Source organism: Wasmannia auropunctata, unplaced genomic scaffold, assembly GCF_000956235.1.
Source record: "Wasmannia auropunctata unplaced genomic scaffold, wasmannia.A_1.0 LD334204.1, whole genome shotgun sequence".
Classification (NCBI taxonomy): Eukaryota; Metazoa; Arthropoda; class Insecta; order Hymenoptera; family Formicidae; genus Wasmannia; species Wasmannia auropunctata.
In genome coordinates, this window is record NW_012028686.1 from 898,910 (window position 1) to 926,320 (window position 27,411).

The window sequence follows — 27,411 nt, forward strand, 5'->3', positions numbered from 1 at the left end:
ATTACCTAACCGAAGCAAAATATCGTAACAATAGTTGAGAGAGAGAGAGAGAGAGAGAGAGAGAGAGAGAGAAAGAGAGAGAGAAATGTAAAAAGAAATTTCTTTCAATCTCTTCAGTGGTCGATTCATATCGTCTACACGAAATATTTCTAATATTATTTATATTAAAAACCAAAACATGTATTAAGAGAATTAATTTAACATTGAACGTTACGAATAAGTATCTTCGTGCAGATTCGAGATTACGTTACCGAGAACGACAGTTTATAGCACGACAATGGCAATGACATCAATTCGTTAATTAAATCAAACAGCGATGTAAACAAAGAGATGAAAGATTCTGTATACTCTCTTCCAACCTAATAAATCGATAAGATGGGCCGAAACGCGCTTGAAATTATTACTTGTTCCCGATAACTAATATAAAAAATTATGAATATAAGAATGGAAATCGCGGATTATTGAGAGTGAAAGGTCATCATCGCTCTTAATTACCGAGCCTGCACTGTCGGCAAACTCAATCTTGCGTTATGAGATGGTTTCATGGAACTAATGACGAATGTACTTGGCCGATTTCCTTTGTTTCTTCGCGAAATGTTCGTACGAGCGAAGTGGACGATATTGGAATCCCGAACTTTCTGATGGTCTCTCATATGAGGGTAATTTTTTAAAGAGAAGATGGAAGATACATCCTTGTGGCCGTAAGTATAAAGCACCTTCAATTTATTGCATTTTGTTGGAAAAGGTGGTAATAAAAGTTACGAAGGAAAACTAACAAAATGTTAAAAATGTTGTTACAAAAATAAAATATTATTTTTCCACAAAACTGTTTTTTAATTCATTTTTCATTAGATTTAGAACGTTTATGTCAACTGTGGGAGTTTTATACTTATGGCTGTAGTAATTTTTATTATCCTCGAAAACGCAATTTACCAAAAGTATAAATATGTATATTGGATGACATAATATTTTTTACTTCTTTCCCTGTTGCGTGCAATATTTTTATAAATATTTTACAAATATTTTTATAAAATGTCATATTTGTAAATATAAAATTGTCACAGCTGCAGATTAAAAAATAGAAGAGCACAATTTATGTGTAATTTATAACGTACCTTCGGAGTCCGATGTGTCCGACAGCGGAGGCTCATTGGCGATGTACTGGCGGCCGCTCAGCAAATTGTTCTCCACGACCGGCCGTTTGTCCTCCAGCTGCCTCCTGAAGCCACGATGGTCGTCCTGTAAAGGAGACGCGTAAATCGTGAAACAAAAATAACGAGACAAGGAGCATCGGTGTCTGGTGCAGTGCCAAGTTTTCTCTTGACGTTCAATTCTTCGCCAACGGGAGAGAGACTTCAAGAAATTAGCCTCGTTTCGACTAAATTCATCTGTCTGTTGTGACAAATAAGACAGAATGATGTCAATACCACGACATTGATGATGTCGTCATCGCTATCATTATCTTGCGGTGCGGTGTTATTTATAAAAGCTTTTTTAATTTAATAAATAAAATAATTAATAAAAAAAAAACATAATTAATAACAATATTTATCAAAATAAAAATAAATATTACGCAAATTGCATAAAAGAAAATAATCTAATATTTCATTTTTTTTAAATATTAATGACACATATAACAAACACACGTAATAATTAACAAAACAATGAGATATTACGTATTGATAAAAATATGTTTATTCTAAATATTCGAATGTAATGTAGGAAATAGGATAATAATTAATTCAAATAATATAACATTCTCTATTATACGGCAAAGATGCAATGCCGTCAGACGTCGTTGCGTTGTACTACAAAGATATAATTAACGTGTACATCCGTAATTACGTTTGACGTTATGCAGAGGGGTTAAAAATTAGCCCGCTGCTACCGTCGGGAAGAAGTCGAGTGGGTAAAAAGGCACTCTTACAATATTGCACACCCGCTAGTTAACGAGATTATCTCTCGTCGTTCGCGAGGTTAAGGATTTGCTGCGAGCAAGACACCCACGGATCTTTTTCCGCGCGTCGAGAGACACCCAGACAGCATGTTCACGTCTGGTTTCCTTTTTTATTTCGTTAAAAAAAATTCATTCGCAAAAAGAATTCACGAAGTAAAAAGATCGTCCTTAACTGTCATCCGAGTAAAGGATTTTCTCGTTTTCATGGGTTGCTTGCAAACGTGATTTTCGTTAGTTCTATTCGACATTAGTACATATTTCGTAATAATACAGTATAAATTAAACGGTTTCGCGTCTTGTTTTTCAAGTCTTGATATTTTTCGCGTGATTTTTTAAAATGTTTTAACGCGTACTACAGTTGATGTTGTGTCACGCGAAAAACGGTTGTTTTTTTAAAGAATAAAATCACATATTTCTTTAGAAGTGTAGGTTTACCCGTCCTTTAACAAACAGTGATTCCCAAATAATGATACATAAAATCTCAAAATAAACAAAGATGTAGATTACGTTATTGTTTTTGACTTAATAATTGTATCTATAAAACAGTTATTCTTTCTCTTTCTATCTACATATCGTGATTTAAGCAGCTATTTATCGCTGTATATTTAACAATAATAAAAAATGTGCAAAAAAATTTTAGAGAAAATATAATTTAAAGATATAAAAGATAAAATACATTGCATATAATTGAATTATATTGGAAAATAAACGTTAAATTGTTCTGTGGAATAGATTTCGCCATATGGCGGCCATTAATCATTTTTATATTTTTCCTTGTTATTTTCTTCCCTTGCTTCCCATTTCGAAGAATAATGACGCGGCATGCAGTGAGTGATAGAAATCTTATTGTGATTCTTCATTTTTTCTTACTCTCGCAATTGTATAGATTTCTCTTCTAAGGCTTTTCTAATACAGATAATAGATCACGTATAGATCATGATGCTTTTCGTACGATTGCGATCGGTATAGAATTGAAAAACTTTACTTACATAAACAAACGGAATAATTACGAATATCTGTACGCTCATTGTGAGTTGCGCGCATAGAAATTTACGCGCGATGCGTGCTTAATCATGCGGGTCAGGACGTTAATTAAGAAATTAGAACGATTTAGAGCTGTCCATCCGTTTGGACAGTTGAACGTTTTCTAATTGCTCGCAGCGTACAGTTCCCTTATCAATGCGGTTATCATTACGAGAGGTTAATTACGAGATGTACATACCATGTGAGGCAACAATGCGCTGATACGTATCGCAGTAATATACGAGCATCTGACACTAAGAATCTTCCGCATTTAACTGCTCCCAGCGGTTCGTATTGCGTATCCCAGCGAGGAGATAAATTATTTCAAAACGAAGTTTTTTAATATACAACTCTCCACGGGGGGAAAGAATGTCCTTTGTCTGCTATTTTATATGTTCGACACACAAAAAAATATAAATAAAAAATGATATTCATACGATAAATAATTTAATTATTTCAGAACAATTCCATTGCGGAATTCTACGGAAAAGAGATCTCTTTTTCTCATGTTTTATGTGCATATTACGACAAATGATAAAATTATTTTAAATTTAAATGCATTAGGTACAGCTTTGCATAAGAGTGAAAATAACTTTTCCACTTCCTACTTTTGCGTCAACCGAAAAAGAACTTATTGTTAGACAATAAACAATTGTATGTCTATTTAATCCCAAATCTGCCTCATTAATTCTAAATCAATATCGAGGATCAGTATCGTGCACGTCAATCGCCGAAATCAATTTTTTCCTCGACGGAAGTCTTCCTTTATTTACGATTCATCCACGTGGACGAATCCCGTATCAGTCGATACTATTATTCATCAGAGAAACGAACGTTAAATATTTCACGAGCTACGAACGTCGGCGGACCTCTCCGTAAACAATCGAGGTAACGGCGCGACGAGTGGTCCGGGCTCTCCACCAAGCCGAAAGAACCACACACCGGCATAAATTCCCGAGGTTGACACTCGGCCAAAGTGCCCGCCCGAAAAATAACCACCAAGCGCGGCCGTCCTCCAAGCGTGGCGTGAAAAGCGGAAATTCCGACGGCAAGGCCGAAACAAAAATATCAATCGTCCGCGCGTCGCGAACGCGCCGAGGAAAGATGGGCTCGACGAAACGGTCGTCGCGCATATACATATGCGACAGTACGAAAAATGTATGCCCGCGGACGTGTCTCGTCGTGGAACCAGCAAAATCCATCGAATCCACATCGTGAATCGATACGCCTCTCGACGGCGCGGCGCGGCGCGGCGTCCCGGCATCCCAATGTAACGTCGACGGTTTTGATTTATCAGCCATATTCGCACGCGCGCAAAACGAACAAACGAACGAACGAAATGGTCCGCGTGCGAAAGGCGCGTACGTGAAACGTTCGTCGTCGTGGACGGCTCGTCGCCGGGAACGTGCAACGATGCCGTTTACAAGCGCGCGCGGGTTTACGCGACGCGACCGGAATCGATCCACGCGCACGCGGGGAACGAAAATGGAATTTTCAGAACGGGGCTCGCGTATAAGAGGAATGGCCGTCGCGCTCGTTACACCGTCAGTTGCAACGGCGACTAAACCGCGCGCGATCGGCTTTCATTTCGATTGCGTGGGCGCAATAAACGGGCCTTCTAATTACGCGTCTCTCGTTTCGACTTCGGTGCCGAGATGGGTGCCCCGGCGCGACAATTCCGATTCCGAGCGAGCGAATTCATTTCTCCTCCACCATTTTCGTATGGCAAGTGATTTCTAACTTTCACCCGAAAACATTGGAACAAAACGTTTATTCTACAACCAAAAACCGTATCCATATAACTGCAAAATTATACAAACAGAATTTAACTTATATAATGATAGCGTCACATAGATAGTTCCACTTTTACGCAGGACGTTGTATGCAGGATTTGCAGTATTTTACTTTAGATAACATTTGAACAACATTATTCATGTTAAAGTAGTTATCGATAAAAATGATGTAGATAAAATTGAATTTTACCGTCATAACCATTCCGTTATCGTTGTGCCAATGAATACATGACATTTATTTATCTAGTTTATCAATTGCCTGTCACAGAAATAATCTTGGAATTGCTGGAAAATAATATCGTTTCCGAGTGATCTCAAACTCGAGAGTAAATTGATTAATGTATACTCAACTATTTCGATTAATAAAATAATTCTTGGAAACAACGTCAATCGCAAAGCTCGATAGCTCTCTTCAAACGTTGATCGCGATAGATTATCTACAAGCGATCACTTTTATTATATCCCGTTAATAAGACAATTTATTTTAATAAAAAAAATACATAAATAAGAGCCCAATATTCGTCGCATCATCATTAACCATTCGAGAAAAACGCCGCGTTCCCGAACGTCAAACGCTAATTAAATTAACAACGTGTAATTAAAATTGCTCGAGGCGAGCGTCCCGGAGTTTCGCGTATGGATATGTTTAGGATATTCGTGAAATTATCTAGAATCGCGCGACGCATATGCATGAGGGCAGGATTTATTAATTACCGGCGAATCGTTTAAATTAAATTCGCGTAATAATCAATTTACATTAACCGCATTTTCCCAATACGTGACGATCGGCGCATCAAATTTCAAACGGCAACGATATAGTCTCGCGACGACTTTGTCGACGATTATAGAAGTAATCTGTAATTTATAATTAGAGAAATTCAATCCGCCGTATTGTTTTATTAATGAAGTTAAATAAAGATATATATATATACATACTGAGAAGAGTAGAACGTGCGAAATGTCGGAGTAATGGCATTTATTGGATCTACGTGGAAGTCGGGACAAACAATTACATTAAGAAACAATCGCTCGGAGAGACAGTTGCAGTGTGAGAATTTAAATTCCGTGCCTGATGCGAACCTGAAGGAATGCAGTGAAGCATGTAACGGGGGACTCCTTCTTTCGTGTAAATCCCGAGTGAGTAAAGGCAGTTATAACATTATTGAGAAATCAATTCTAAATCGGTTCTTTAAAAGACCCACACAATCGGCAATTTAATAATTAAATAACAATTACACCACTTATCCTGCATGTATACATTTTATAAAGAAAAAATTAAAAAGTTAACGTTCTTAGAAAATTATATTTTTCTGTAATATGGAAATAAATTTAAGTATTTGTAGAAAATAATTTTACACCTTATAATTTGTTTTTTGGTAATTGCAATATTTTTCTGCAAATTTAATTGTAACAGTATTACGAGAGAGAATTGAAAAAAATGTCATTCTCTTCCGTTTTAATCGATAAATGCAAAAATATGCATATAAAATAAAGAATCTCATTGACTGATCGCGAGATTAATCAATATGATTTTTATGCTGAATTTCAAAGCGTATCGTATTAACGAGAAGCAATCGGATGAGTATACGGTTGAGCACCTTACCCTTCCGCCTGAGTAATTAAGGATAATCGATGGCCATTTCCTGTATTCTACGATGCGAGTGACAAATACATGCACAGATCTAGCCGCACGATGACATCAATGATCTGGTCGAGGGACATGCGGCTTATCACCTCCGTACACTCGGATACTACCTGTATCAATAGTACAGGCGCTTCTGCATGCCAGCAACATGCGTGCTCTAATCTGGATTAATCCAAACCAGTGTGCACCTTTGTAGATTATCGCGCGAAGGATATTCAGGCATATATATCCAATTTTGGCCGCAGTATACGAAGCCAATACAATTTTAAAAAAACTACGCAGTTAACGGTTGGAGAGAATAATGAAAAATAATTTAGAATATATCTTAAAATAGAGTGTTCTAAAATGTAATTTATACTGTCATCCTCGCAGAATTGGTCAATTGATTTAATCCAATGTATTGCAAAAAGCAACGTCTCTCGTTAAAGAGCGTTAAAAAATCTCTTAAAATAGATATTTTTGTCAAAGATTCAATGAATTGGAAATTTATTTAATCAGCAGCGAATTTGGCTGAAGCATTTAGCGCACAATTGACGTAAGAGCAGCGAAGTAATTGAGACTTCACGTTTCCATGAGGCGGAACACTCAAACGTGATGAGAATACGTAAATATCCGTATTCCGGATGAGCTGTCGTGTCTCGTAGAGACAGTTGAACATCCGCCTGATAGCGCATGGAGTTTATACGTAATTATATTCTATTCGTCCAATCAGTTTGCGAAGCGGAAACTTGCGAGTCCTCTCCGGAGGACGACTATGTGAAATCGATTTTAGGTACATAAGTCATATCCAAGTAACTTGGCTCGAATCCTGAAGTTTCGGGATTGATGCTGTTGCCGCGTGGCAAAGGATGTTAAATGGAGTATGCCAATCTCCCGAAGATAACGAATAAACGCTGACTAAAGGTACCTATACGTGTCTACAGATTTTATTCGGACTGAGATTCGACGAAACGCGGAACCCAAGTAATATATGCGCGAAACAGCTATGTGCGACGACTTGCCTGTTGTTTTTGTAGTGCAGCCACATCGCCGCAAACGGGTCCCAGGCCGGTGAGCTCTGTGTCTTTCCTTATCACCCATTCGATGAGCTCGCGCAACGATAGCAATAAAGCGTTCCAGTGTTCCGTGTTGCTCTCCAATCGATTTCTGCACAGAAAAAAACATGCACGCTATATATACGCTCAATATCTATAAATTTAATTTTAAAATACATTCACTGATTGAATATCGTTCTCCGTTTTATACTTAATATATATTTATTTGATCTAGTTATACATGATATAAAAAACAGCATGTATATAGAATTGCATAACAAGTCGAACTCGTTACTAGTTTCTACGATGGAGTTAGTTTTTAAAAATAATTTAGGTTAAAAAAGTTACTTATATTAAATATTATATTAAGCGCTGCGACATTCAAATTTTTTAGAAAATACTACATTTTATGAGAAATTAATTTAAATTTTACCCATTAATATCGTATTTATTTTCCAAACATTGAAGCATTGATTACAAGTACATAATTGAGTTCATTTCCTAAGATTATTCCGTCTAACTACTAATTGTAAGAAATAACAGCCAAATAAATCATGTAAAGTCTGCTCGAAACATAACAAAAAATTGAAATGACATGATAATACAAGAATTGCTTGATATTGGCCGGAATGTTTCATGCAATTTTGTAACTTGTCAACTATTAATAAAAAGTTTATTATTCTTTAAGACACACTTATTTTTATATTTGTATTCTTAAAAATACTTCAAAATTTTTAATCAATTTTTATCATTTTATGTGAATAAATGCTGCTCTCTATATTTTAAAAAATAAAGTCTCAATGGAAATGGAAAAAAGGATTAAAATATATAAGCTTTTCTGTTAGATGTAGCGAACGCCAATCGAGTTTTAAAATTGATTAAAAAATAAAATAATAGGAAATTATATAAACTTGTATTGAAAAAATAAGTAATTACATGTTGGCTTTTCCAATTATAATTAGAAGTAGCTATAATGTTATATCATAATATTAAAATCATAAAATGTCTTATTGTTATAATGTCATTAATATACAAATGTTTATATTAAAAAATTCATGGCATAAGTAACAATCTATGGTAAGAATATCGGAAAATTTTACATCAAAATATCTCCATGAAATAGGTTTGTAAAACGTTCTTACACATCCATCCGAGGGATGGATTACATCCTCTCAACGCGCTGATGGATATTCGCGAGGCGTAGGCTGCGGCAAGAAAGACGTATAAAATGTTCGACTCGTCGTAAATGCGAGTAAAAGAGAGTACATATTTGTTGGGGACAGACAGGTAAAGTCGTCGACGGGAGAGAGAATGAGGAAAAAGGATTGGGTAAGGCAGAGCGGCGCGTACGAAGTGGATGAAAGGAGAGTAAATGTAAAGCCTTGATGTTGCCGGCGCCAAGTGAAACATCGGGCGATGAGTGAAAAGAGAGAAGCGACGACGCGAGGAAATCAGATAGATACTTAAGATAAGCAGATCAAGACTAGATTGGAAAAAGGTGTGCGAAATGTAACGCGTTTCGTTGCGATGGAATCACACAGAAGGCGATAACGATTCGGAAAAATGTAAATTGAAGAATAGAAATTTCAAGAAACGGTAGAGGGTAGAGATGGAGTGTATTATATTTGCGGGTGAAACGTGGCTTGGGTAAAACGATGTAAATATGGAAAGCAAAAGAGTCCTGAGGAAATTAAAATGGACGAACATTTCGAACGACGACGCGGCAAGTAAACCGTGCACGGCCGATGAAAAGTTAGCGGGGGGAAAAGGCAAGACCGGTGGCAAAGCCGATCACAGGCAAGAAGGAAAACGATCTTCAGGCAAATTGGAAAAATACGCGCCAGAAGCGCGGCGACATAAAGCGCTCGTATACAAACCGATCTCGAGAGAAGGCGAGTAAGATAATAAGAAGAAAATGGTTTCGAGGGATAAAAAATACAAAGGACAGGAGCTCGAGACGACGAGATCAAGAGATGCGAATGAATAGAGATCCTTGATAATAAGTGCGACCGAGAATGCTTCGTCAGAATAAAGTTAGTTAAGACAAAGAAGCAGACAAAGAACCAGATTGGACGACGAAGTACCTTCAAAAAAGAAAAAGGATACAAGAGCGTGAAAAAAAGTCAGGTCACGAGCTGTCTTTAACGGGAGGAGAAGAAGTAAGTTGTACAAACGGCGATATTTTGCGGCAGGCGATCCAGGCGGAGTGCACACGTGGAGTGCAGTGGATAGATTAAATTGATAAAAATGAATGCAGAATAAATATTGAAAGGCGCGTATAATATTTGCGTGTTTTGTTAATAGTAAGTAAATACAACTGGACGGAAACGTGAAATAAAATGAAAGACCAGTGGGAAATCACTGGAAGACGCGGGAGTGCGTAGAAACTGGATACAGAAGAGACGACCTCAAGAAGAATGAGGACTCTTGACAGGCACCGCTGGGAGACAGAAACGGAAGTAAAGGATGTTAGAGCAATGCAAGGGACAGGACAGATATGCGGGATAAGTCAGAGGAAAAGAATTAATCCGAGGAGATGATCTCGCAGGTATCCGAGATAATGGTCTCGCAGGTCCACGCACGTACGGGTCACATCGTACGGTATAACATGACGTAACATCTGCAGAACTTAGCAAAAGAAAATGGCGATAGAAATACCGACAAAACTCTCATCTTATCACAGTATTAAAATTTGTGAAGTAAGCAGTTTAATTCTTGGCTCTTTTATCACACAATTTATCATATAAAGTGTAAGTGAAATTTAGAATAGAAAAGTATTAATTATCAATTTTAAACCATTTCGAATTTTTCCTCTTGCTAGAAAGAAAAAGTATTAAATCTAGAATACTTGATTCTAAAATTTAAATGTTTTCTAAAGTGATGTTATTATAATTTTGCAAAGAGAAATGTCTAACATCTTGAGTCACGTGAAAAATGTCATATCTCTTACAATATAACTCATAAAAAAAGATCCGACGTTTATTCGGATAATATGAGATTAACTTTGATTTATATTTCACAGGATTTCAATGATATAACGGTAATTCTTATTCCAAAAACTTTCAAGATCTTTAATTTACTGTGCGTGTTATTTCTCCAACAATTCAGTGAAAAGTTGCAGGAATTGAGATAATTTATAAAGAATTTAACGGAAAAAAATTCCTGTAAATTTCGGAATTCCTTTCATACAACAATGTAAAGATTAGACGTGAAAAATGTAAAAGTATAAATATACAAAAGTTTAGGATGCGTTTACACTTTGCATGAACGTCGAAAACTAGAGATAATAAAAAATAACGCTCGCTGAGCTGGATGTTTCTTCTTGTTTTATTCCTTGTTTAACTTGTCGCCCATTATCTTGTCGGAACGACTCGTGCGCGGATAGAATTCAAAGTGATCCGAGAATAAAGACACTCTGCGTAGGGCGAATTAAAGCGGAAGACAGAGGCCCGAGAGACGAGGGCGGCATAAAGAGGTAGGAAGCGCGAAGGAGGCCAGGAACCTGAATGCCGCGAGAGAAATTCACGGATAAAGAGCGGCGCGCCGCCGCCGCTGCCGCCGGCCGCCAGGACAACGAAGCACCGTCGCCGGTGCCGGAGGTTCGCGGAATAGACGAAAGAGGAAGATAAAGGAGAGGCCGTGGGCGAAAGGAGGGCAGGAAGGATGGCGGTTGGGATTTAGATTTATATTTCTCCATTGTTGCACCGCCACCGGTGTGGCGGCACCCACTTACTAGGTCACATTCAACAATTCCCATCGTCTTATTCCCCCACGGCCCCTCACCGAAGGTTCCGTCGTCGTCGTCGTCGTCGTCGTCGTCGTCGTCTCGTATCGCAAAGAAGCAGCCTCGCGCGTCCGGATATATCGCGGTTATTGTAACGTCGATGAGAGCCGCGCGGAATTTCGCGTACTTTTGCGATTTCTGAGCGCGCGTATACAGGCGCACGTATGCGTCCGTATACAGGGACACAACCACGTCAAATATTGCACTTCTCCCAGGGAGATAAGGGCGCGAGGATATTTCGCGCGATGGATGGCGGTACGGGGTTACCGGAAGAAATCGTCCTCATTGCTCCGACGAATCGCGGGAATAAACTTTTCTCGCTCTACGTAGCTGTTATACGCGGGGACTGATGCTCGCTCGCAAAATTTATTCCACGCCGGGAGAGAAAAGAATTGATCTGCGAGACAGCTTGTATATATGCTTACGTGTTTCTCAAAAAATTGCATTTTTGTATACGAATTTATAGGCAGTTATAGAGATAACTCGATAAAAAATGAAGTAGTTTACAAATAGAAAAATTGTGATATTAAATAGATAATAAAAGCAAAATATAAAATATTGATAAAATAATTTTTCTGCGAGTTTCTATCGTGATATTTCTCATAATACGAAGAATCATTTTTATCACAGTACGCGCTCGTCAAGATTCATATTACATCGTCTGGAAATTATTAATTTTAATTAATCGCGGCTCATATATGGACACTGGCAATTTATCGTCGTGTAATTGAGAAAAAAAACGAGATACGTGTGATTAATGGGACGTCCGTCGGACCCACGTCAGTAATGGAATCTTACGGTCACGAAAGAGAATTTGGCGGAACATCTATTTTCGCTCGTCGTCCGGCTGCCAGAAACAGGAGAGCCTCCACTAACGGAAAGATATACTTCTCGTTCGTGCGATCGCATTTCAATTGAAATGTTCAGTAAGTGGTGCTACACTGTCGCCTCGGCGAACAGAACCGAGTTGCCCTGCGAGCGGAGCGATCTTTACGACGTGCCAGGCTGATGTAAAATAAATCATCGGGAAATTTCCTGGGCGGCTATAAAAATCTGCCGAAGAAACGTCACGTACCTCGCACCTACTCGATAAAGTCCCGCGACGTAGCCTCAAGTAAATAAATCATGAATAACATAACCGGTTAAGATTTTATTGTTAAAAGTGGCTTTGTGACGATACCTATACGATTGTTTGTCGAGTGGTAAAAGTCATTTGGGACGTTAGTTACCGAGTGACATACTCGAAGAAGAGCGGAGATGCTTCCTCTCTCGTGAAAAGAGAAAATAAATAAACTACTTCTATAAAATACTTTGTGATTTCGAGATTATAATGTATACGAATATAATGTATATTAATCTATTATAATACAATTATAAATAGATATGCGATGTAAATTACATTTTACACAGAAAATATAAAGTACTTTTAATAAAACTCTTTTTTTTATGGAAATCGTAACAATATGCTCTCGCAAAAAAAAACGTTAATAACGAAATTCTATAAAAATAGGAAATCAATATTGCAGTAATATAACGGTGCTGTCTTTTTTTGTTTGCAGAGCAATTAAGAAACATGCACAATGGTATCGGATAAAGTTCGCGGAAAATCTGATTATGCGAATGCGAGAGCGGTGTAATTCGAACTCGTCGGCATTTACGAGGAAAAGTAAAAAAAAAACACACAGATACACGTATGCGCATATAGAATAAGATATGTATAGAATTGAATTGCAAAGCGTGGCGAAATGCAAAACGCGCCGGTAAAGCCTCTGATTACGTGAGATCGCCAGATTACGCGGAGATTAAGTATATAATTAAAACGACGGGAGATGAGCACAGTTTGGCACACGAAGTGCATGCAAGTCGGCGAAACGCTGTAACCGTGGCATCGATAGACCAGGGATTTAGGATAAGTCGAGTTACAAAGCAAAGTTCTCAACGACATCGAAATTCCGGGACGCACCTTTAATCTATCTTCGTTGTCGAACACGTTTAGGAAACATCTGCGAAAACAAGCGGAAGTCGTTACGCGTTTCGGGGGGGCTTTACGTCGGATTTAGCTGGAAACGTGGACTATCCGGCAAATAACGGAAACGATTTAGCGCGAATCCGGAAAGGGAATGGCTCACATCCAGAAAGAGATTTGAAACAAAAATCGGAGCAAAGTTGGAATCTTTGAAAATTGCCGTCTTGCGGTTTGCAACAGTCCTTATATTTGCTTGGTAAATCTAAACATCGTCTGATGATATGAACTGAGTATATTTGATCATACTAGATTCTTTCGTTGTATAAATAACGAAATACTTTTTAAATGTCTCAAACATTTTATAACACACAAGAAAATAGTAAAATAATCATAGATTAAATATAAATTGTATATAAATATTCTTAAGAGAAATTCACTGAAGTATAATTGTAATAAAATTTAAATATATTTTAATTATGCATATATTAATATAATATTTATAATTATATAATAAATTATGCACATTCAGTTAATGTTGAAAATCTGTTAAACGTGAATATAGAAAAATTTATGAGAAAATGTTGTCCCGTATTCGAAAGTGTTGCGTCCTACTATTGAAATCATTGAAATTCATTGAAAGAATTTCATGAATACTGATAGTCTCCACGGAAACCTACAATGCGATTTCAACTATATCCTGCATTTATGCGACATGAGACTGAGTCTCGGCAAAATGTCTAGAGGGATGAATTTATGAATGTAAAACAATACACACTTCATATATGGCAATCCATTTGATAAAAAGATGTATTGCTGTACGCTGTTAAATCTGTCACTCAGATTTGCAAGAAACTCCTTCTCGATCAAAACATATGTTATACTTCTGTGAATATTTTTCCACGGAATTGAGTAAGTTTCTTGCATAAAAATATTCTAGACTCTCAGATTAATTTAATAAGATGTCACAGTTTTCATTATAAATTGCAATTCGACAAATGTTATCGTTATTTAAAAATAATTAGAGAAACTTGGTCGTTTTTTAGTAAAAGTTATAACAAATCAAATATATTATGTCAAATGTTTATATGAATAATATAATAATAATAATGAAAATTGTAAGAAACTTAAGAATAAACTTAAAATAATGCAGAAATAAAAATAAATTGTCAACTACTATTATACGTACACATTTCTATTCAATTCAAGAAGAGAATTGTTATTTTATTAAAATTTGTAACAAATATAATTGTACGAAAAATCTATATGTACGTTACACGAGCCGTTATAAAATTAAACTTGTATATAACTGTTCATTCCTCTATTTGTGCTCGATATGATCAAAATGTGCGCAGCAATATACTGCATTATGGAACTCATTATACCTGCAGAACTAATTAATATTATTAAACAGATTTTCTGTTTAATAGATTTATCCACGTATATAGAATTAGTAATCGCATAAGTGTAAATAATTCTCGTTTACGTCGGACAGCTTTAATGTCGATATACGTTATTAACGCGCCGAGGTGATCAATTACGGAGACTTCGTGTCGAAAATATATAACGGAAAACTTTTGTTCGCTCGGCGCGCGAACCTTTTTACCGTTCTATTCCGGCAAATGAGAAATGTATTAAATCTTGATAGTCAATGCGAATCCATAGGGAGCTATCAAAATTCATTGCGGCCATCGATCTCGCGATAGCATCGCGCGATCGCAATCCGCCACGTGGTCGCGATAAATTAGCCGGCCGTTATAAATAGACTTCACGTCTAGACGAAATTATTATTGAGATAGCGGGCAAATTCGCTCGCAAACTGTTTGAGCAGTAATGCGGCTTTACTTTGCATAGTAAAATATTTTCTCACTCCAGAAATACAATATTAAGCTAATGTGAGTTAGCGTATTGCCCATGTTGCTCATATGTTGCTTTGTAATAATTATTACAAATGCGCTTGCATGCGTAATAACGGATATTGATGGATATATTAACATCCATTAATGAATACGTGTCATTCATCATTGAACAAATCCTCCTCGTTGTCAAACTGCCAATTAAATTAAACACGCTCGACTCGAAAATGTATAAGCTGTTGACTGACGGAGTTAATTGTAATCCACTTAATTTACGAGCATTACGAGAATCGGCTGACTCACAGGCGCGCGTGCAATGCAACCGTCGGCTTTTCTTACGTGTCGCTCCGTTTTTTAACTCGGAAAGTTCCGTTCACTTGACGACGCGGTCGTAAAACTGAAATTGACCCATTTCGCAGAACGTGTTCGTTATCCGCGACACGTCACCCCCTTCCCATCCCCCTCTGTAAAACGAGATGTACCTAGTTTCGATCTTATCTCCTCTTTACGCGCCCACATGAACATCCGGTCCAACTCGGAGTTTCAACGAGGTTTTGACTGCTGCCCGGTGAGGATCGCGCTCGTACACCGTTCCCTCTGCGACAGATCTCCGGTATATTTGTTATCGACCACGATAACTGCGTTACAATTAGACGCGGGTCTCCACTCGATGGGGCTCTTTGATCTATTGTGCCGGCGGCGGCTCGCCGTCGACGTTTCCCACGGAGAGAGACTCGTCAACGGCATTGACTCGTCGCCGTCATCGTTCCTGCCGTCGCCGTCGCCGTCGCCGGTTAACGTAATAAAGCGGGCAAATGGAATTGCCGCAAACGGGCGGAGCGTTATAATTCAACTCGGGGGAACAATTTACCGGTACAATCCCAATCTGAGCGAGGTCGACTCGCTACACAAAACCGGCCCAAACTTCTACAATAAACAACATCAACAACGCCGCCATTAGCGTCGCGCCGCTAGCGGATCTCTCCGCGTCGCAGTTTTCGGGGTGCAACTCCGTCCATTATGGACAATTGAATAGTGCGACTTGATACTAAAAATGAGGATCAACCATCCAAATATATGTCTGCGCAAATCGCTATTGGTAAATGAGAGGAATACAGCGATAATGTTCGGAAATTAAGTTCTAAATACTTTCTAATGAGGCTTTAAACTCTAAAGTATCTATTTCATTCACTCTCAAAATAGATATCATTTGTAAATGTCGTAAATTATTTAAGGATTAAATTGAAATTTGCTATTATTTCTTTCAAAAGTGACACGCAAATATTTGGTCAGTTATAATCTCCATGAAAATATACTTTAATAAATTATGAAAAACTACATGGAAAGAGCAATTTTGTTGAATCCAGATCTGAAAATAATTTTTGTTTAATAATCGAAATAATTTGATGCGAAAGTCAAAATGCTAGAATATCAAAACGTTTTATAGCAATGTTTATCAGTTTTAACATTCCAACAAATTATTTTGATGATCCAACAAAAAATTATTTTCAGATCCGTATTTAGCAAAATTTTTAGACCTTTCAACAAAATCGTTCTTTTCGTGTATTTTACATTTATAGAATGAAAATTTTATTAAATGTTAAATATGTATCGCATCTGTTATATCAATTTTCGTTATCTATTTCGTTATATTATACCTTTATTATTAGTATAAATTATTATTAAATTAACATTTAATAATAATAATTATATACATATATATATATATATCATAACAAAATATATATGATATGATAGATGCAATAGATATGTCAATTGATACTATTCGCCCGGAAAGGGTCAGTAATCTCAAACAAGTTCCGACCTACCGCAGGATGCTACCAAATCCACTCCTACCGGATTGCAGTTCCGTTAGAATCAGCTACTCTACGTTTGTATTCAGTAAGTTATGAGCTCCGTTCGATAGCAATTCCGATAAGCTTCTGGTTTACGTGTGAGTTTACGTGTTTTACAGTTGTTTGCGTTGGTGCCGTGTATTACTTCACATGTAAATCCATTATGTATGAGATGGAAAACGTAACCCTTGCAACGTTCCGCATATTTTTCAATATTTTAGTGAACGATCTCTTCGATTATTCCGTAGATCAAAGGTATTTCTCGAGCGGGTCAACCCAAGGACAAGTTGACAATCGGAAAGAGAGAACGACCTATCGCCCGATTCACGTTCAACTGCGGGAGCAGCTGCTTGAGATTTTCGAAACGAAGCAGCAACGCGCAAAACTGCCGATGACACATTTTTATATCGATAACGTAACAAGTTCAATTTATATAAAATGCGGATCGTCACACGCAAAACCGATGGAACTGGCGTAGTTAATTAGATCTTGTCAACTATCTATTGCGCAATTTGATACACGCCGGTTGTCGCTCTCGCGGAGAGCGTAATACAAACTTTCGCTCGTAAAACGGATTCGCCACGAGCGTTGCGAATCGTTTGCGCAAATAACAGTAACGCATATTTTGTCGTGATGTCCTATACATTCGAGTTGCAACTTCCGCGCGTTTCGTATCGCAGCGCGGACAAACAGTTGAAACATTTTTGCTGATGTTTTTCATATTCGCATAACCGCACCGCAAGATTATATCTGAAAATGATATGCGACGATCTCAGTGTGTATACGCATATCCGATAAAACGGTAACCGCGCGCGTTTCGGATGATGCGTTGTAAAATACACGAGGAAAATGTAGTTGCGTATCATGCGACATTGATAGCTCAATAAACTTCGGTTGCTAGTAAAAATATTACGGCAGAAGAGATTATGCATAGATTATACACAGTATTTTGAAAATAAAGTAAAAGCACAAACAATCTGTGTATACGTTACAGCTGTACATTTTACTTTCCGTCGCATATAAGAAACAAAACAGTCATTATTACTTCCAATATTTTGCTCAGTGACACCAAATCGATGAATGAGAGCTGTAAGAGTTTTCCTTTAATTACGTTAATCAAAATCGCTATCCGCTCACTAACTCTTCCCAGACTTTGCCTCGATCTTTAATGAGAAATAAACATTTCGCGAAATCCTATAATGAACTCGCTGAGGTCTTATTAACGCGCAAATGACGTCTGCGCGATTAATATCGCACTTTAAAGAGCGATTTTTTGATTGTACATATCGCCTGAGTAGATATCGATTGCAGACCGGCACGGCCGAGAGAGGCACGTGGTTAATCCAACTTGCGGATTTGCACGGCGTTGGTGGCGGCGATTCGGAGAACCGTTTGAATCGGTTTATGGTATTTCCTAATGAGAACGCAAATACCGGAGAGAGGGCGGAATTATCCGGGGGAGGAAAGAGGGGAAGGGCGATGCCTACGTTTAGATCCCGAATTCCCAGAATACGCTGGAGAGATTTCGAACTATTTTTCTCGTCGGGAGCGAGCGATAACTCATCGACAGCGATTTCCGATCGTGTATATAATCGATACATCCGACGTGGTGAACTATTCACAGAGCCAGCCGTAATCGTTCGTAATTCCTAAAGTATAATGACTTTAGTTAGGAGTTTAAATGTCTAAATGTCAAAGGTAAACGATATTTATTTACTAACAAAGTTTTGACGATACGAACAGCGAGAAACGCGAACTATTGCTGCAACTTTGTTTTGTTTATATCACGTCAATCTCTGTAGTCTCTATTCATCCATGCACGATTTGATCCAAGCAGTTACCGATGAAGCTCCGCTGTAAAATATACCTCTCAGCTGGCGCTTAGAAATACGCTTCATTCACATTTAATCATGTTTCGGATTCATACATCGTATAAAAATTGACCGTAGTTATATATTTTTCACGTAAATAGCAGAACAGAATAAAACTGAATTAATTTTTTGCGTGGATTAAATACATGTTTTTATTTCATAAAAGAGAATCGCGTCTTATCATGACGATTCGGACGTCGGCGCGCTCTCTGCGGCACGTGGTGGCCTCCTTTGTTCCATCGAGAATCTCATTTCACGGATCCCGCTTTGAGTGGCCATGCGGCTGGACGAAGAAAGAGGGAGAGCTCTTCCTTTCGTCATCCTTCTCTTTGTCATTTCCTCACCGATACAAGCGGAGATCAGTCGTCTCCTCCCTAAGCCACGGTCACAACGTCGTCAACTTTAGTTGCCCGGCACAATACGGCTGATGCACGGGTCTGATGCTGGGTCCCGATGCATCTTTAGCGAGAGGATCTTCTCAGAGAGTCTCCAGCCAGCCGGAAATTAAAATTTCTGAACGGGTCAAGTCGCTTTGTCACCGGGGGACGAAGCTCGTGTTCATGCTCGACGAACACAAGACTCCCTTCTTTCATCCGGCCTTCTCTCGCTCTCCCTACGTCCATCTCGCAACGGACACACGGAGATCCGGCGGATCGTCCATCGATTCCTGCTGCCCATTGGAATCCGTTTTCCCGTGGAATCGTCCGCGATTTGTATCCGTGACGGTAGCTGACGATGCCGGCGTTTACGCGCACGCTTCCGGCCAATTTCCTCTCGCGGGACCCGGACGTTGGCGGGGCACAAGGGCGGAGAAGGTGAAAACGCGATTTAACGGATACCTGTGCACCGCGCATTTGCGAGGATGTTACAAATTTCAGTCACGCTCACGCGCCCGCATAGGACGAAGTGAAAAATGAGTGATCGCGCGAGAAATAGATCTGCAATAGAGGAAAATAGAAAAATACGATCGGTCGAATGGGATGATGGTACGCATTCGAAGATACATTCGAAATGTGCATTTCAAAAACTCAAAGATATGCATGAAAATTGATGGAAAAAATTTTTTATGAAAAGATATAAGGAGGTTTTCCAATCATTCTTTTTTCAGCGGTCATTTAATTGCGCTCATATTAATTTTAATGATATTCATCCGTTATGTGTAAAAAATCAGATTTTCACGATAAAATTCTGCTATTTGTGTAAATGCAGTTATTTGTAATTTTTGTTATCCTCGTAGGATATAACAGTTATTTTCACACAATTTTACTTTGGAAGTCACAAATATATGCGAGAAAGAAAGTATCCATACAACCCTACGAATTAAAGATTTATTGATCTCGAAATTCCATGGGAAAACAATTTCTTTAGTTATTTCTCTTGACAGCCATTTCTTTTCTGAATCAGAAAATCAATTTGCGCACACAATACAAAATATATACTGCAGATGTAAATTGTGATATAACAAATCAATTTGACGCGAATACATCGGGAAATTTAAAAACTGAGTTTGCTGAGAATCTATTTCTCCTTCTGATAAATTAAGTCGCTTCATTGCATTGGTTCTTCATTTTTCTGTTGCATCTACATACATGTTAGTTTTTAATATGTTTAACGCGCAATTATCAGCAGTCTTGTAACCAAAAAATTGTATTGATTATTATTATATTATACATATAATTAATATTTATTTTATTAATAATTAAAATTAAATAATAATTAAAAAATTATTATTTATTTTATTTAAATTAAAATGCATTGGTTAAATAGTACACAAACTACAAAAACCATATAAAAAGTATATGCTAGAATACTTTTTCATAGACTCACATGCGATTATTTAATGAATATTTTTCATCTTTTTCTTTCAAAATTTATATTCATGAATTTTTAACATTTTTTATAAGATAAGTGCTTGAAGCAATCTCTTTACGAGTTCCAAATATAATTGTGTAATAAGAACGCGAATAATCCATCGCGGGAATGAACATGCGAGAAATGAGAACAGAACGCGTTAGAATTTTTCAAAAGGGTGACTTTAGTTGAAACAATCTCGAATAGACGATGCACGTGCGCGTGCAAAAGTGTTATTCGGCTCTCGTCGATTTTTCGAAACAACCGAACGGCCGAAAAAGCTTTCCAAACGATAATCCAAGTATACGCCAACATCTCCGCGAGCGAATCGCCATTTTCGCGATCCGTAAAACGGGTTCGAACGCAGCTCGGACGTATCCCGGCCGGGTCTTTAAATCGAAGATTAACGAGGAAAATCCTGCGTTCGATCGACTACGCTCATAAACGGATGAAATCCAGCACTCATACGAATTCGCTCGTTTCCCGTGGGCCGCGTGTGGACACACACGCGGGATTTAGAATGGCTAAGTAAACGTTGGGTCGCATCTGGCGCGCGGAGGACGTAATGCCCGGCAATAAGGGCGGTCCCGAATTACGTACCAACAGAACTCGCGCGCGCTTTCTGCCGCCCTACATAAACCAAATGTAAGCACTTTAACATAGGGACACTCGTTAACCCTCTCGACCCCCGTAATACCGCGAATACATTCGTAATACTTAAACATTCGCAACCCCAACAAGCGGTAATGAATAAAAAAAAAGATATTTTTATATAGTATGATATTACGGGGATAACGGTTGATAAATGCGCGTGGCCATATTGCCGGATTGAAATAAAATATAACGAATGTAAATATCGAGCTTAGAGACGAGCGACAAATAAAAATTATTTTTACACTGCGAGAGAGAAAGAGAGTTTAAAAATTTTTTTATAAACCACGAACGAATATGAAAGATACATTTTTTTTTACAAATTTACATTCTGTCACAAAATATCTGTATCAATGTCAAAAAAGGAAAAGATATTTGAAAAGGAGATTATCTACAAATATTAGATATCCATGTCTATAGTGATAAATGGATTCTCAAAATGAATCGTTTAACTGTTTCATCACCTAAATTGATCCTCGATTGTTTGCACAGCGGAGTACCGAATGACGCTCGAATTGCATTTATCGGGCGGGACCAGTGGGACCAGTATCGACACCTTCAGTATCGGTAGCTTCTTGAGATTAGCGTTAAGCTGCACCTTACCCGTACTTTAAGCTTACATTATTGCTTCGCACAGTGATACACGCGTTGCAGGGAATACAACCAGCCGCGGGATCAGTAAGTTACGATCGGCCAGAGAGCGGAAACCGGAAGGAAGTTTCAGACGGCGCGACAGATTTATTGACGTCATTGTTGATGTCCTTGACACAGCGCTGGGCTCGCGAACGCTTTTGAATGCTGGAAATGGCATGCGCGTTTCCGCGCACGTGAATTTGAGACTCGAAAATTTGAGCATACAATAGTATAGCGAAGAGCAGCAGAAACGGATTAATAGATTAATCAATTTTAATATTTAATTAATTATTACGAATTCCCGAATTTGTCTACCTATCCACCTAATGATTAAATTGTTTTTTTTGTCTTAAATTATATTGTAATAAAATCTATTCCACGTTTCTAATGTTTCTAATGTTTAAATATGTACATACCGGCCCCTCTAAGAAATAAAGATTACATTCACGCACACAATTTAGTCGAAAATCATTAGAATTTCTTTCAAAAATGCAGTTTTACTTTTAATTTGGTACTGTCCATCTTTCTTGCATCATCGTACGCCCATAGAACTTTTCAACACCATTCGCCGTTTCGATTAATCGCGATCGCAAGCGCCGTCCTTATTGCAGTCTGCAACTTTCCATCTTTACGTATACAGTTCGCCCTTCCGTCCGCGTTCTCGCGTTCTGGTCACGAAGGGGCATCGCTTCGAGTTTTGTGGGATATCGGTGAAGCGATTCTCTCCTCTCCCCCTTCTTTTTCACTGACACACACACGCACACACATTCTTCCTCTCTCTTTTTCTCTCTCTCTCTCTCACCCTTTCTGTTCCTTCGCATTCGATCCATTCCCCCCCTTCCCCACCGATTCCAACAAATTTCCTGCTATGGTCGTTCGTTTCGGTATCGGGCGCTGCCGTCTTCATGTTGCCGCGCGTTACCGCACGTTACGTGGGACGTCACGTAAAAATAACTTTCGATTTGCCGCAATCGAGAGAGAAAAAGGCTCGGGCGAACAGCGCTGAACGAGCTTGTACGTGACAGTCTCCGGCGACGTGTTTCGTTCGGGGAGCCGGCGAACGAGCGCCAACCGCGACGCCGCGCAACGGGGGCCAACTGATAAGACTTTACCGAGCGATTCATCACGACCCCGCGATTATCTGGCTGTCAGTTCCGGTCCGGCGATGGATCAAACGTCGTGTTCCGCGCTGTCGGTGTCGCGGCGTGTGTTTTTGCCGTCGCGGCTTGTACGCCCCGCTCGCGAGATACGGGACGAATCGGACATACGGCGCGTTCGGCCGCGTAATCTGGCTTGAAATTATTTCCCTGAGATAAAGTTCCGTCAATCTTATTTATGGAAAATGTCACTGATCAAATGAGAAGCTATTTTAGCGTGCTGCCACGTGCACGCGCCTACATGAAGTGAAAAATATCTATTATTCTCGTATCGAGATCTTTATACCTGTTATCTTTATTATATATATTTTTATATTAAATACGTGCGATGTATTATAAATCTAACAAAGGAAGGTTAATTTATCCTTTTACTAATCAGTTAATTTGAAATTTTATTCTTAGCGTGAAAAAATATTCTGCAAAGAAATCTAAAAGGAAAATAAGTCATGAAGAATTCGAAAGTTAACTGTTCAGTCTATAAAAATAAATAAAATCAAAATAAAAATTCATTATATGTATACTTTAAAAATATCATAACTTATAGGAGTATTAATTAGTATTTGACATTTATTCAATTTCAATTTATAAAATAATAATTTTTTTAATAAATAAATTTTTATCTGAAAATTTCTTAATATATATATCCATATATAAATAAATATATATATATATATAATATTATTTTTTTCTAGTTTTTTGTACCTAGATTTATTAAAAATATGTAGAGATAGATTTAAACAAACATGTAAATTATAATTTTCAACTACGATATAGAGAGCACTCTTTGTGAAGAAATGTTTCTCGTATCGGTTGGACGAAAAGATTGAGGCTGAGGCTCCGGGACATCCTCAAAGGCTTATATATCTTCAATTGTACGCAAGAGCCACGGTCGGCATTTCGCTTTCGGCTGCCTTTGATGTGGCGCGAATACGCGCGTGAACGCACCGTCGAATGAATCTAAATACGGCAGTAATATTGCAACCAAGACACCGATAATTATTCCTCCCGATTCCTGTTTCCCCGTTAACAAGCATCGCTTTAAGGGCCGTGTCTCAGACTTCGCGGCGTCTTGCCTTCGTGACCGGACTTTGTGTGTGCGGGCGCGTCGTGCCGTTGCATTTGCCTGTGCATTGCTGTGCATCTAGTTTTCGTAGCGCGAACTTCATTTGCAAATACGGCGCGAGCGCGCTTTCATCTGCCTTCCGGATTTTTCGCGTCAATACATCGACGCTTCGAAGCGCGATGGAATATTAATTCGTTCCGATCGAGCGCGGACGACACGTTTATGCCTCGCAGCCACTCGAATTCTTTTTCATTTTGCCCGTGTTTTTCATTGAACTGTTGAATCCCGCGTCAGCTGGTCAGTAAATAAATTCGCAATTCCGTTGCTACGTTGAAAAACGCGCGGGAAAAAAAAAGAAATATTAATTGGTAGGTAGCCATTTATCATCGCAGTTTATAAATAAGCCAAGCGTGTGCGTAATTCAATTTTGACACTTGCGTACATGTTAGCGCGCGTGGGCGCATATCTAAATTTAAATTATAATTATAAAATTCACGCGCGGCATAGAAATTTGCTCGAAATAACGGAAGACGGAGGGTAGAGATTTCTTCGAGCGTAACTATACATCCAATGAAGATTTATCGGTTCACAGCGCCGCCGATTGTCGGTATAATTTCACGCGCCGTAGTTTCAGCCGAACGCAAAATTCATATCTGTGCATACTTTCGCAGTAACGCTTTGCTCTCTTTTTTCTTCCTTTTTTTCGCTAGCCGCGAACAATAGGTCATTCGGGATGAACCGCGCGCTAGCAATTGTTACACAAGTTTACGCGACTCGAGAGTAGCGGGACGACTGTGCGACGGGCAACGGCGACGGTGGCATCGCCTACAAACACTCGCGCAGTTCGTAAACCTTTATTTGTCGTCCGGATGCTGGTGCGCGCCGCCGGGGTAGCACCGCCGGATGTTGGACAAGTCCGAAAAGTCCGCGTATCCGACCGCCGGATGCTGTCGCCGTCGTTGGCAGCGTGCGTGCCGAGGTAACTAATTGCTCCCGCTTCCCCACCACTTTTCCCCTTGATATTGATTTTACGACCGGTTCCGGTATCTTGCGGGAAAAACAAAAAAATATATTCCGTGCGAATGTATTACGACGGCGAAAAGAGGGTCGGACGGACGGCTTTTTATCCTCGTTAATCTATGTCGAGGCGCGGCGAGACGGCTGCATCGATCACGAAGTCCACTTAACGCGCATTTTGATAAGTCATTGCGATGTTTATTTCTGGCAGGACACTTTTGCAAAGAGCATATTCCTGTTGAGCGTAGAGCGCCTCTGTAAGGCCATAAATTTGATGAATTCATCGTAGCGATAACGAAGATTTTGTTAATGAAGACTGTAAAGTATCGCGCATTTCTCAATTACTTTTTCCGCGCGAATAATTTGATATTTATATGTATTCTAGTTATTAAAAAATTCTGATTATATATTGCATGTTTACGTACTTTTTACTTAAAACTAATCGAAATCTTACACGAAAAGAACAATTTTACTGAATCCAGATCAGAAAATAATTTTTGTTCAATAATCAAAATAATTTTGTTGGAAAGTCAAAATGATTACTAAAATATCAAAACGTTTCATAGCAATGCTTATCAGTTTTAACATTCCAACAAATTATTTTGATTATCGAACAAAAATTATTTTTAAATCTGTATTCAGCAAAAATTTTTAAACCTTTCAACAAAATCGTTCTTTCCGTGTAAATATTACTATTTCATTTTCACGCTTAATTCACAAAATCTATTCACTTTCTTTTTAGCTAATGTCACAATTAGAAAATTAATGTTATGTTTCCATCAAGACGCCAAGTCTACAAATCTGTTCAAGAACCTGCGACAAGAAGAGTTACAAGTATGACGTGCCATACTCGAAGGATTATTCGTCCATTGTTTGAGTAAATTATGATTTACGATGACAATTTCTCTGCGATCGATCTTCAATTCGCAATGGAGGGAAACTATTGTCACGCACATTTGCCGAGTTAATCTGAAAAATTTTCCCACAAATAACATTGGCGGTATTCGCCGATGATTTCGTTGATCCCGGTGCCAAAAACGATCGGCCGCCGAATTATCGGCTTTGGCATTTGCGGCTTGATTGCGGAGTTACTCCAAAGTGCTGCTGCGGACAGTTTGGAAGAGAGAAAGACAGAATCAGGGAGAGAGGGGGGGGGGGAGAGGGAAGTGAGAGAGATCGACTGGATCGACTGGTAGATTGACGGACGGAGAACGAAGGTTGACAGAGAGAGTCAGTAGGTACCGGTAAATATGGTCGACGAGCGTAAACTTCTATCCTTCTATACGTGACGCCCTCGTTCGCATCCTGCACGAATATCTCTTCGGTAATCAAGCTCCTGGCTGCAATTTGGACTAATTAATGGAGACTGATTGCACGCTCTTTTATCGGGATTGACCTCAATGCTGACTTCATATTGTCCCGGGACTTATTTTTCTCGCCAACGGAATGCTTTGCGTTGATTAGATTAAAATAAATTCTCGCAAAAAATGTTCCTTAATGACGAAACCGTGAAAGAATATCTTTTATTCACTGAGGTCGAAATCTGGAAATCAACAGTAATTATTTTGAATATTCTTCTCACTGATGTTTACGTTAATATTTTGTAATTGAGATTTAAACAAAATAAATATTTTGATTTTGAAACATATATAAAAAAAATTAACAGTTTCAAATAAAACTTATATTATAAGTTAATACTTCTTTCATTAAGCACATGATAAAGCTACAGCAATTTAATTAAAGGCTATAGGCTATAATCTGGGCTAAAGCTAATAATTTCGTTCCAGGTTATATCTCGTGTTAAGACTAAGCAAAATAAAGATATCTTTTTTTAATCTAACCCCCTGTTTAACCTAACTAGTTTAAGAAAAATATTTCTTTTACATGGAAAAGATTCAGGTAGCATGCCAGAGGATTCAGGGGGTTAGGTATGGAGGGAGAAAAATATAATAAAATTTAATTTTTATTTAAAAATTTATTAAATTGGTGAAGATATAGATAAATTTTGGTGAGGTTATGGGAGAATTTAAAAAATTACATAAGGTGTAAGGAAGATAATATATAGAATGTTAAGTTTAATAGAGGTTAAAAAAAGTTATTAAGATAACAGCGATAAACATTAGTGCCAGCAATTGCGGTTAGACTAAGAGCTGTGTGTAAATTTATATAGCTAAGAATAGATAGTAGTTAATTTTGGAGTTTTTAAGAAATCTCGCCTTATCTGTATCTATTCCCGATATCTGTTCACTTGTTTATA

The 27,411-nt window shown here is 38.3% G+C and overlaps 1 protein-coding gene across 11 annotated transcripts in view; it reads right to left on the reverse strand.

Moving 5' to 3' along the window:
* LOC105459190 (dystrophin, isoforms A/C/F/G/H-like) overlaps positions 1–27,411 on the reverse strand; it is a 440,003-nt gene that overhangs the window by 71,657 nt on the left and 340,935 nt on the right. For all 11 annotated transcript variants that reach the window (XM_011704998.1, XM_011704999.1, XM_011705006.1 and 8 more), the window contains 2 exons: positions 7,420–7,564; positions 1,116–1,239 (listed from right to left, as the gene is read on the reverse strand). In XM_011704998.1, the coding sequence (XP_011703300.1) occupies positions 1,116–1,239; positions 7,420–7,564 (269 nt within the window). The remainder of the gene's footprint in view (positions 1–1,115; positions 1,240–7,419; positions 7,565–27,411) is intronic.